General features: G+C 37.5%; 1 protein-coding gene across 1 annotated transcript; it reads right to left on the bottom strand.

Moving 5' to 3' along the window:
• Window positions 1-149: 149 nt before the first annotated feature.
• On the bottom strand, window positions 150-12,375 carry LOC116266113 (uncharacterized). Its single transcript, XM_031647207.2, has 13 exons — window positions 11,975-12,375; window positions 10,770-10,941; window positions 10,446-10,663; window positions 8,409-8,469; window positions 7,994-8,066; window positions 7,169-7,246; window positions 6,770-6,927; window positions 6,194-6,362; window positions 4,683-5,148; window positions 3,128-3,505; window positions 2,187-2,390; window positions 936-1,069; window positions 150-837 (listed from the first exon to the last, which is right to left on the bottom strand). Exons 1-13 carry the CDS (start codon window positions 12,338-12,340, stop codon window positions 654-656), a joined length of 2,661 nt encoding a protein of 886 aa, XP_031503067.1. The 5' UTR covers window positions 12,341-12,375; the 3' UTR covers window positions 150-653.
• Between the last annotated feature and the right edge of the window lie 118 nt (window positions 12,376-12,493).

Genomic DNA, 12,493 nt, shown 5'->3' with positions numbered 1-12,493 from the left:
CGACCTAAATCATATTTCACTACAAGAATTTAGATAAAAATATTGGTACTGCATATTGTATCTTTTTTATTTGTTGTTTCCAATCTTGAAAATGAGATCAACAGCGGCTGGTAAGATAGTGCACCGTCTGTCCATGTTTCTTGGCAAAATTCGGGGGGCAAAAATATATCAGATTTATAGGCCCAAAGAAACACAAATTAGTGAAAAAATACAAAGTACCTCATCGATGTGCGTGATATAAGACCACCATACTTTCATGCTAGTAGATGCTTATACCAGAAAATCTGAAGTTAATGGCCTTTAACATGAACTAGAACGTAGGTCCATACATGTGATCATCTCTCACATATGTTCTAGCTAAATGGTGGCCGTCCCTCGTCTCCAGGAGAACCTAAATGCAGACCTTCCATATTCAAGCAAAGAAAGAACAACTGATTCTCCAGAATCGGTGGCTATTCACAATTTTGATCTAATGTGGAGCTTCTTTCACACGTTCAAAAATAATTTAGAATTTTGCACAAGCTTAGAGGAGCCATACAAGATAAGTTAGGATACCTGCTTCTTGCGCAGGTATATTTAGCTGCACCGATGCCTCCATTCTGAAGAAACTTGTAAGAGCTCGAGTTTTCTAGTTGCCAAAACTGTTAGGTCTTTTACGAGAGATTGTCAGACTCCTCTGCGTTTCCCACAGGCTCAATCTGTTGGGCAGCAAGCACGCTGTCGAGAGTCTCATCAGGAACTTTGATTCCAGCAGTTTCCAGTTCAGCCACGATAGCAACGGTTAAATCAAGTTCCCCAAGATCAAGACACAAAGTAATAACTTCATCGTACAATGGCCTGTACAAATAACACTTGTCATCTCTCTCTCTCTCTCTCTCTCTCTCTCTCTCTCTTTTAAATCAGTCAGAATCTAAAAGTTTTCGACTTTGATTTACCTCCCAAAGACGTATCCAAGACCATGAGTCGTTTGCAAGATTGTTAGGAAAGTGGATGGAAGGGGAGCTCGTATTGCAGATCTTAATATCATGGCACAATCTCCAATGGTCGGTCTTCCCCCCAATTCAATGACCTAAAATTTTTGAAAGAAGATCATCAATCACTCAAACCCCCATAATAGAAAAAAGAGATATTCTTGCATGGGTATCAAGAGAAGTATCTTTCCATGGTTATCAAGAGCTGCTGCAAAAATTGGCAAATGCTCACTAGATATTTCCCATTCCGTTCAGAAAACATATACAGATTCACAAGAAAATGTTGCTTGGTTTCTCGAATATCATGTGCATGCCATGCATAAGATCAACATGATAACAATGTTTTAGCTATTTATATATAACCACCCAATCGATTGATTAGATGGCTAATAGAAGTTGACAGATGCGATCTAAATAGTTTATTTAGCAAGCAAGAAATTGTAGATCATATCAATGAAGGTATAAGGAAGATTAGATACAAAAGATCAATGACTTACAATGCATCTATACTTGATGGATCATGAATTTACTGTTTAAAAAAAAAGGAACAAAAGAATAGCTTTGAATCTATATCTATATATATATATATGTATATATATACCGTGCCCATTCCCAAACAGTGCAAAGATGGGTGGCTATTTTAACTAGGACCACCATGCCAAACAGACAGCATTGCTAACAGCTAAATACACTCCATCAACAAGCATAAAATCCTTTTAACCGGTTTAAGGATAGGCCAATTACCCTCCAATGTAGCATGACATGTTCTAAAATCACACTTCGGCATATCGCCCATACACCTTTTTTTTTTTCTTTTTTAACTTCCTTAATACAACTTGAAGACCCAGTTTTACAACATTTTGATCCACACAATATTGTAATAGCAGGTCTCCAACTTGTATCAGGAACCCTAAAAGATAATGTGTATAGACAATATTCATCATTTCATATTGGCCCATATCAGCCTCTAAAAATGACTTAAAACTTTTAAATTGTCTTTGATGAATTTTATTAATTTATTGCCCCATTTTGGCCAAATCAGCCCGTTCTGTGAAGGCCTGAATCGGCCCCTGCCTTGTAGCAAGAAGGGGCTGACAAAATGCGTACAGGTCAATACAGGCCAATATGGACCAATATTTGCACCCCCTCCCCCTCTCAAACACACACACACACACACACACACACACACACACAGAGAAAGAGAGAGATATATGCCTTTGACATTATCTTGATAGCCAAGTCAACTTCTCGTTCTTGAGACCATTTTTCAGGAACTTTTGCTTTGAGTTCCTTCTCCCAAGTCCAGCCCCATGCATCAGCAATTGTATACATGTCTGTCACATCAAAAACCTTTCTCTCTCTCATCATCTTGAACGCATCATGTAGATCCAAGGGAAACCAGTCCTCATCATCAGAGTCCTGCATGAAGAAAGTTAGTATGACATGCAATCAGGAGTTTCACGGTAATGGATTCTAGTCAGTCAGTGCGCATGAGGATATTGCACAATCTAAAGTTCTAAACATCAAACCATAAGCATGAATGTTCATTCACCAGGAAAGTACCAACTCTCCTTCTAAACTGGAAAAGTTCATAACCCTCCAATCTCACAAGGACAGAAGATTGAGGTCAATTCACAATGTTCACATTCCAAGAGCTGTGTGTGTGTGTATATTTATTCACACTTCCCCACTATGTACCTTGCCTCTTATGCCACCTAGCACCCAAGCACTGCTAGGTGCTGCGTTTACAACTTTACATATTCAACCTTATAGAGGATTTTAAAATTCATAGGATTGAAAATGAGTCACCAAAATCAGATGTATAAATCACATTTTGTAATGTTTTAGAAATTGACAGTCTTATCTCTTCTGACACCTAAAATCCAATTTATGCATCTGATATTCATATTTCTGTATTCACATTTTTTTTGTACATTTTGTGTTCATCTATATGGTTATATTTATGAAAAAAAATAAAAGGCTCGCATAAGAGGCATAATCTAAGGATCAGGCTACTGTTTTCCTCACATCACAATAACTATTTTCATGATCACTCTATTCATATATATATATATATATATATATATATATATATATAGAGAGAGAGAGAGAGAGCAAAGGTCAGAAGGTTCAACAAACAGAATACTGATCCAAACCTGTGCAGGTACTTGGGACTTCTTTTCGACAGCTTTGTTTGTTGCTACAGGTGTTTGATCGGAATCCTTCAAAAGTTGGACTCCAATCATTTCTGGAGGCTTCTTTGCTTCCACTTCCTTGTCCTTGACCCTATCTACTAATTGGCTTTCAGGTGGTTCTTCCTCTTCTTCCTCCACTTCATCATCCTCCACCTCTTTTGTGCCGTCTTCTGCAGCATCAAGATCATCTAAAATATCTGATGAATCTGAATCCACCACGGTGCTCTGTTTACCATAAATATGGTCCAATCCTTCTCCGAGGAAACGCCTCTTCCAGAACTCCGTGTTGCCTTCTTCCAATTTGATTCGTGAAATTAGTTCATCCACCTCTTCGTCAACCTTCAGCAGAAATCGTACAATTGGACCACAAACATCAGAATAGCATGAAAATTTTCAAACATAGAAATAGCATGGAAAGCAATAATGGAATAAGGACACTACACAGGAATTGGCTGCAATTGGATGTACCAAAACTTTTAATCAGCTTCAGTATAGAAGTTTATACCAAATCATCAGATTTTCTGGGTTCAGCAACATATAATATAAAAGGGTTTAGAGACACTCAGTTGCCTGGTGAAACCTGGGTAGATTCTTCCACCACATTGAACAGCTATTTTGCAGTGTGAACTTGGCACATCGGTGGAGACACCTTTCTAAAACCTTATTCGCAACATGGGCACTTCAAAGATTATAAAATAGGCAGATAACATTTAACAAATAACTAAGAACATGACTTTGGTGAGACTGAACCCAAATATCTAGTAGATTTTTATGGGAACCAGTTCTTGCTTTACTCTGATTCTACCTGAATCAAAGTGGTTCTGGATCAATTTAAATCCAGATTCAGGAACTGGCAATATCTAACTAGAAAAATTTGGCAACTCTCACATCTGAACCAAATCCAACCAAGATACATTCTTAGTACAGGACTAACATGTCTTGTAACACAAATGTTACGAGGTAGAACCCCAAAATGACCTTTGCACTGGTGCAGCATTAGAATTGAAATGAACTGTACTATGGTGTATCTGTAAAGTTTATAGAGTGCAACTGCTAGATCATAGAACCTTTAAAAACTGACACCTCCATGTCTGCACCAGAGAGAGAGAGAGTGCATATACTTATGAAGCAAAATCTAAACTACTTACTCTGCAGCCACAGAGAAAAGGAGGATAAGGTTTTTTTATTTACAACTACCAAGCATAGAGGGCACTAATCTTGTAGATATAAGGTTTGCTTTGATTGAATCTCAATAGATATATTTATATGTGAAGCAGTAATCTCTATTGAAATTGTATGGTATAACTCCGTGGTCATTTTTCTTTAAAAGAATTGTACGACCTTACTTGAGCATGATCTGTTCTTTAAAAGAATTGGTACAGTCACTCAGGTTGGCTGACAGACATACCAAATGTTGGTAACTCATTTCATGAAAGGTTTAAGGATGAAAAACTCATAAGATGCCATCTGCTGCAAATAATCACATGGTGTACATTATATTCAATTGTGCAATTACCTCTTCCTCTTCCTCCTCAACTGGAGGTACCCACAGAGGCCGGCCACGGGATCGATTTATTCTCCTTGCTTTCTGCACTCGTTGATAGAGCACTTGTCTAGTACCATCTGTAGGCAAACCTTGTGCTTCTAGTTCTTCCCTCAACTCTGAGACAATCATCTTGCTAGCAGCCTTTGGCTTCAGAGCATTTTGATCCGGACCCTTGATGATTTTCTTTAGCCTTTCTTCCACTCTTAACACATCTGACTCAGAAACATCACTGCCAAATGCTGCACCTCCTTCAAACCTCAATTTCTTCAAAATTTTGCGGTGGTATGTCTTCCAATCCTCCAGACAACGTTGCTTAAAAGAGATTTCAATTGGACTTGAATAAATAAAACCAATAGCATCTGGATCCAAAGGTGTTTTCCCCCGGCGTGGTACCCAACGCTTGCGGTCACCTGTTAGACCCCCTTCTTCTATATACCTGGGTCATGAGTCAAACAACCAACAACTTCTAGGTCATCTGGTACCATGAGTGATTCAGATAAATCCAAAAAGCAATATCACTAAAAAAATACCATTTTAGCCATGTTGTGGAAATCACTTTTTTGTAATTGTTAGTTTTTTTTCATAGCCTAAACCTTTCAGATGATCAGCACAATCCATTCAGTGGAAGATGGGTCTTGAATCATATGCTTCAACAGACAATTAGGCTTCAAGTGCTCCAGAGTGAAATTCCGAAAGGCAAACAATGATGACTCATTAAGCCCATGTTGTTTAATTAACCATAGTTTGGTTCTCAGAAAATTGACAATATACAACACATCTACCATCTCATTAGACAACTTGAAGTATGACTTCCACCTCAGTAGTTCTGTGCCATTCATGTGTGTCTTTGTGTGTTTCAGCCTTTCAGGGAAAGGGGGAGTGTGCACTTGTTTGTGTTTACCCTTTATATGCATGCCTACATACATTCATACACACACATACATATGCATGTGCGTGAAACTCGTTAGGCCCCACCAATGGCCACAGTTAGTGTGTGGATTAGATGTCCTTCATATAGTATCTTTAATAGAGAACACATATTATATTAGCTCTTTGAATGCTAAGAAGAGGCAAAATTGCAAGATTGCACTAGATTTTGGTGTTAAAACATGAAAGTACTTGCCTAAAAGTAGTTGATCTAAGCATGTCAATTAGTAAATACACAATGAGAAATACTTAAAAGCCCTGATATTATTCCCCTGGCCCTCCAATGATTCATGCTATGTGATATTGAGATACTAGACATGTTTCCGTCACTTGGTTTGCTGGCTCAAATTATAAAGTGAATAGAGGCAAATAATCAGAAATTCACCAAGCAAACAATAATCACATATGAAAAACCAAAAATTAACTGAATAACAATGAAGAAAACATCAAAAAAACAAGTATCGAGTTGTAAGACAAAAAAAAAAGAATACACAATATTCACAAATTTTCCACATTTTATGAATCCTCTCATAACCTCTACCACTAAAGTATACCTTGCAATGTAATCAATTTCAAATCCCAGTTCAGCTTCTTCATTTAAAGGCTCAATCCAGGAACTCACTAGAGTACGATACTTTCGGTTCAAAATCATTGCTCTAGGTGGAATGGGTTGCTCATCCCTCACCATTGCTTCCAAAGCTTCAAGCAGCTCCACAATCCTTCCTGGACACGAACATGTTCAGAAAAGTACAGTGAACATCAAAGCAAGGCAGCCCATCAGGCTGAAAAGATATATCTAAATATGGCAATCTAAAAGGTGCACACAATGGCCATAAGGGCAACATGGACTAATCAGGTAGACCAGCTTAGAACCTCAAAGCTGGAGGAGGTCCAGGCATAGACACAGTATGCCCTTTGTGGTTCAGGTTAAAGCAAGTGGATGGCATTGCTCATGGAAAAGGAAGGGGAACCTAGCAGTTTTGCACAAAAGAGATGATAGGAATCAGGCACGGCAGTGATGCATCACCTGTGCCAGTAATTGAGAAAAGGTTGATCGTTTCCCTTGTCATCACAGCACATTAAAATATTTGTCACTAGAGAGAAACAGCAACCATGACATTGGAACGTACCTTCCCTACACAGAGCTCGCAGGAGAAGAGAAAGTGGATCACCAAAGTTCCCTTCATTGTACAAAACTTTTGTGCCTCCAGGAAATGTCTTCAGAGCATGAAAATGCCTAATAGCTTCTTTTATGACACAATACTTGGTAAAACACTCTACCAAGATCCTGAATAGAAAACATCAGACTATAACCACGTAACTAATAAAAAAAAAAAGAAATGGTAAAATGCTTTACATCAGACAAATTAGAAATTTTATGCAATAAAAGACATGGCACTAATGTAAAAGAATTCCAGTCCCCTACCTCCACTCACACGCACATGCACAGAGACAGATAGACAAACAGACACAGAGAGAAAACTGCAAGATGCAGAAAAGTACATTGAGAATGACAAAATGATTCTTACGCATATGTCCTCACATTTGGCTGCAAACGTTTATGGTCTTCAACCATCATTCCTAGAAGCTCGGCCACATCCTGAACCCTACAAATTCCCTGTCATTATGTAAGTTGCCACAGGGAGGAAACAATCAATAAAACTTTACTTCCATATAACCAGTCTAATAGCCTATCCTCAAGAACAAATAAACAATTCATAGTCTATCCTCAAGAATATTTTGTACCACACATATAGAGAAAGGGTATTTAGTGATGTATAGAACCTGAAACAATCAGTGGATTCATTGTTCTAAAGGAGAAAAATATGTTCTCCAGATCGCAAAATGTGCCATCACTGCTGGAAGCCTGGAACTATATCACTTAGCATCTCAAAATTCTTTAATAAAACTTGGAAAAACTCCATGAATGTAACAAAGCTCACTCAGAAAAGAAGAAAAAAAACCAACGCTTTAAAGCTCATGAACTATGATACAAGTTCATAGCTACTGACGTTTTGCAAACTTGGGACTCTTGAATCAACTCCTCATTATACAGTGATAAACATCCCAGAAAAACATCAAATGATTTTGAATTAGGTTAATGAAAAATAAACTTGAAAAGAATGAAGGCACACTTTAGGAGTTTAGCCACCAAAATGTTGGTTTTTCCTGTCTGATACAAGTGGTATAACTGTTTGTGTGACAGTTGATTTGGAAAAGTAATGCATGCAGTATCAACAATGAAGTTGCTCCAGTTTTCTAGCAATTGCCATAAAAGGGGGACTACCTCAAGCTAATTAGAGTACATTACAGCCTTATTAAATCAAAGTGAAGAAAAGAAAGGGGAAAAGAACCTGTCATAGGATTCAGCTCTTGTATATGCTTGAATCACCAAATTGTAAGTCTCTGTATCCGGCTTCATGAAGTCTGTAGATGTAAAGAACAAGTGAATACACATATTGCCACAAGAGAGAGGGAGGGAGGGAGAAATTATCTGCAAACAGTAGGAAAGCTCTTAGTAAATGAAGTTTTGCATGTCCAAATTTATATTCACGCAACTGGCTCTCAAGCAAATGGACAGGTGTACTGTAAATTTTGACATAAAGGGCTTTTACATTTGGGCTCTGCTGATAGTTTTGACTCTTGAGTCTTTTGACCAAAATTATGACCGAACAAACAACACCTTAACGACTTAACACAGTTTTTGTTGTTCAACTACCATAAGTACAATAAAAACCTAGTTTTCACCAGATAAAGGAAGAAACTGACCTTCACCATATTCCATGTTTTCAAATGTTGAAAATGCTATTTCGGGAATGCCACAGTTTGCCTGCAGAATATGATCAAATAATGATTCGAGCAAAAGAATTAAGCTAGCAGTAGAAAAGCTAATGCTTCAATATAAAAAATAAATAAATAAATAAATAAACAGAAGAATTTGTTATATCTAATTTGCTCCAAAGAATATCAAACATTTGAATTTGTATGGAGTTCAAAGAGAGTTTAAATGAAGACTATTCAAGAAAAAAGAAAAGGAAGAGGCACATAAAAAAAACTAAAAAAAGAAAAAGAAAGAGATCATAAGATCAGTCTCTATCACTTGAAAGAGATACAATATGTTTTTTATACAACTTGACTATGCAGACTTACCAAGTGAAGTTAGGTATTCATGCTTCATACAACTTAGTTCTACTCTTCTTTAGAAAATATTAGGTCATTAATGTATGAACTAAGACACCACATCCACATCACAGGATGACAGGAGCCTAACCAAGACAACAGAAGCATTGGGATGAGATATTCATATGCCCTGTTCTACCAATCAATATGCACAGAGTCTAACCTAGAACTTCATTGATAAGACCAAGCTCAAACAACCAGTTATAATGTCCATCACGCCATATCCCATCTACTTTAGGCTAATCTTAGTCTGATTTCTTCATCTCTTCCTATATGAAGCTAGATAATAAGGTTTTTTCACATCTCTAGCCCTAATCATCCACAAAGTCTTCACTGGCATCCTCTTCCACCCTTATGTCACTTTTGTTGTGATTACTTATAATATATATACCATACAAAGCAACACATTTAGCCCCTACCCAATTTTGCACCTAAACTTTGCCTTGACATAATCAACCATTACCAATCTTTCCTGCCTAACTTGAAAGAACCATTTCAAGATATCCCTGTTTGATGTTTGGCTAGCACAAAGGCATAGATTAGGTACCTATTCTATGGAATCTCTAGTTGTCCACGTTATAGTAGTCAAACCACAGTTACCAATATTTTTCTTGGCAACTTTTCAGGAAGGCTTTTTAGTTTTTTTTCTTTTTTTTTTTGGTGGAAAAATCTCAAGAGTTCAAAAGTTTAACTATGCTTGGTCAAAACACAGCCATGATTTTTTGACAATATTTTAAAATATTGTGATAATTCCCAATGTTATTGTTCAGCATTATTTTAACAATAAAAACATGATATATTTCCAAATACTGCCCACACTGGTAACTACAAATACAGACTCCCACTTGGTTCTCCCTGATTCTAAAAATGCACTATTCTCAGGCAATACAATATAATAATAAATATAAGCTCCCTTCCTTTTCAGGGAAAAGGAAAGCTATAGACATCAGAATAACATAGTTGTATTTCCATATCCCCATGACAGAGTGAGATCAAGCCTTAGGGCTTAGGGTATGAACAACAGAGCTTCACTATCATGCCAAGGATTGCAAATAGACATTTGTTGAAGGCCATCTACAAGCTTACCTATAGCAGTTTCAGAATTGACCACAAATAGTCTATTTACGAATTCTTATACAAATGCTGCTGACAGCCTCTAACCAAAAGTAGTTAGACAGATGGTTAATGATAAAACCGTAATAGGTTAAGTTTTACAATTTTTTTACAATTATCAGAGCAAATTATCCAGTCAAAATGAAATTATTTTAACATGTAAAAACAAGCTACAAGCACATTTTTGCCATAGAATGTGATAGAATAATTAAGAATTTAGTCTCATGCATGATGCATACATCAAAAGGCTGTTTTAATATGCACATAGTGAACATAGCCTCTATATACTCCTCGTTATCTAAGGACTTGGGAGAAAAACAGTAAATTATATATCCTACTTGAACGAGAAGCACTGTGTCAGGTAAAACATCAAGAAAAACATTCCAAAGTTGAATACAACTCTGTGAAACAACTTTCTTTCGGTATTTATTCACCGTCTACATTTTAAGAATAGAACATCAAAAGTGGGGCAAAAGGATCGGACTCTGATGAAATATATATATGATTACAGACCTGTACACTGAGGAGACAATTGAAATGAAATGTAGTAGCCATCCTTCCTGCAGCTTCCATTTCATAGGCGATAGTCAAAGCATTGGAATGGTCTCCAGCTTTACAATCCTCTTGAATTAAGAGGTCATATAATTCATCTGTGGCCCTTAAACCTCCTTCAGCACCCTTTAGAAAGACTTTGTTGGCATCTTCAAGAAAACCATTCCTTACTAGCTCCTCTACCCTCAGATAGCAGTATTAAATTAGGAAGCAACCATCTTCTAAATAGACAAAGTTACACAGCCAGTAAACTCAAACAGGAATAGCCTCAAAAACAGTTCATACCCACAAGAATTATCCATGGCTGACGAATGTCGAAGTTCAACTTCTCCATAGCAGCAAGGATTTCCTGACCCCTAACAGCATGACCTCTTGAAGCAAATAAGCGTATTAAGGCAACAAATGTTTGATGTAAAGGACGAATCCCAGCACTCAACTCCCTTCTCAATGACTGCATCTGTAAACAGTTCTTACTTTTCAAAACATGAATACAGCATTAAATGTCAAGCATGCAAAAGAACATGAGAAAGAAAAAAATATGTTTAGATAACTGCATTCCCCAACACAAACCCGCAACTCAATGTCAAACAAGCCAAGGGAAGTAGACCTCTAGGGAATGAGACAAAAAAACATATAGAACTGTTCCTTCTTTCATAGAGTAACATACAAAATGTGAAAAATGATACAGTTTTCAACCACCTAGAATGCCAGTCTGGGCAACATATCAGTAACCAGAGTTTCATCATAATATAATAATGTGTGATAAACCTTGAGAACTTTCCAAGAAACAATTCGGCACATCAATAACTAAATGAGTGCACGCTCATATATGTGTTTATTGCATAAACAAGTAATAAAAGGGGGATTAAGTGATGGCAGAAAAAGTAACATGAAATCCAATAAAATTGCCCACTATATGTCAGAAACAAACATACTCAACATGGAGAATAAGAAACAAAATATAAAATATTGGCAACATTGTCATGGAAAAACTGTGAAACTTAAGTAATGATAACGTGATTTTAGATGTTGCTATTTGAAAATAGCATGACACGTTCGTTTCTCTTTCTCAACTTCGGAATTATAATATTGCTGTCGTGAATATTGCCAAGATTCTATCCGACCAAAAAAAACATAGCATCAGACTAATCTTCGACACTTAGTATAGAAATGGCCAACAACTTAAAACGAATAGACACTTTTCTCACCACATTCTCGCAGAGCAAAAATAAAAACTCAAAGTACCATACTCGAACCCTATAGCTCCACATATTGGGAATTGGGAAAGGATTCCAAGTTGCATATGATTACGTGATTGATATAAATGTGGAACAGAACTGAGCAGGCGCACAATTTGCTATTGTGTCTCATAGAATGACGAAGGAAAAAATTTCTGGGTGGAGATTCCTGTTTCTCACTGCATGAGTTTCATCTTTGAATTTCAGACAAAACCAGCCAAACAATGCACCAATTTAAGAAGAAGGTTTTACCGCTCCGTATTCATCCCCAGATAGCACCTGAGCAACAACGAGCCCGTGGAATGAATGCGGCCCGGGGGACAACCCCGCCGCGATCATATCATAGATGATGGCATTCGTCCCCGCCGTGTCGCCTTCCCGAGCTCGCTGCATCAACTCTTCCATGAACACGAACCTTAGACGACGCTCATCGGCAGCGGCCGACACGCTATCCTCCTTCGCTGCAGCATCCTTCTTCTTCCGCCCTTTTCTCTTGGTGCTCGTCTCCGCAGCTGCTGTAGCTCGGACAATCGTCGTCGGAGGGAATAGGGAACGATATGAATTTGTTTTCGGGTGAGAAAAGGCTGAGAATTGGTGAGCGGGAAGTTTAAGCGCCATCACTCCCTCTGTCTGCAGAATGCAGCGTGCCAAGAGTGGATAAGGAGAGGGAAATATGGGTGACCGTTTCGTATATATACGAGTATAAGCAACTAAATGGCTCTCATAGCATCAACATTTTGACAATAAACAAATAACATTTTTCATAAAAAC

Source organism: Nymphaea colorata, chromosome 12 (genome assembly GCF_008831285.2).
Source record: "Nymphaea colorata isolate Beijing-Zhang1983 chromosome 12, ASM883128v2, whole genome shotgun sequence".
NCBI classification, from domain to species: Eukaryota; Viridiplantae; Streptophyta; class Magnoliopsida; order Nymphaeales; family Nymphaeaceae; genus Nymphaea; species Nymphaea colorata.
The sequence above is the reverse complement of the archived record's forward strand: the minus strand, read 5'-3'. Positions and strand labels throughout refer to the sequence as shown.

Coding starts and splice junctions, on each gene's coding strand:
- LOC116266113 (XM_031647207.2), bottom strand. CDS start 12,340: ATGGCGCTTAAACTTCCCGCTCACCAATTCTCAGCCTTTTCTCACCCG. Junction 10,664..10,769: donor GCCATGGATAATTCTTGTGG/GTATGAACTGTT, acceptor ATCTGAGGGTAG/AGGAGCTAGTAAGGAATGGT. Junction 6,363..6,769: donor GCGAGCTCTGTGTAGGGAAG/GTACGTTCCAAT, acceptor GTTCGTGTCCAG/GAAGGATTGTGGAGCTGCTT.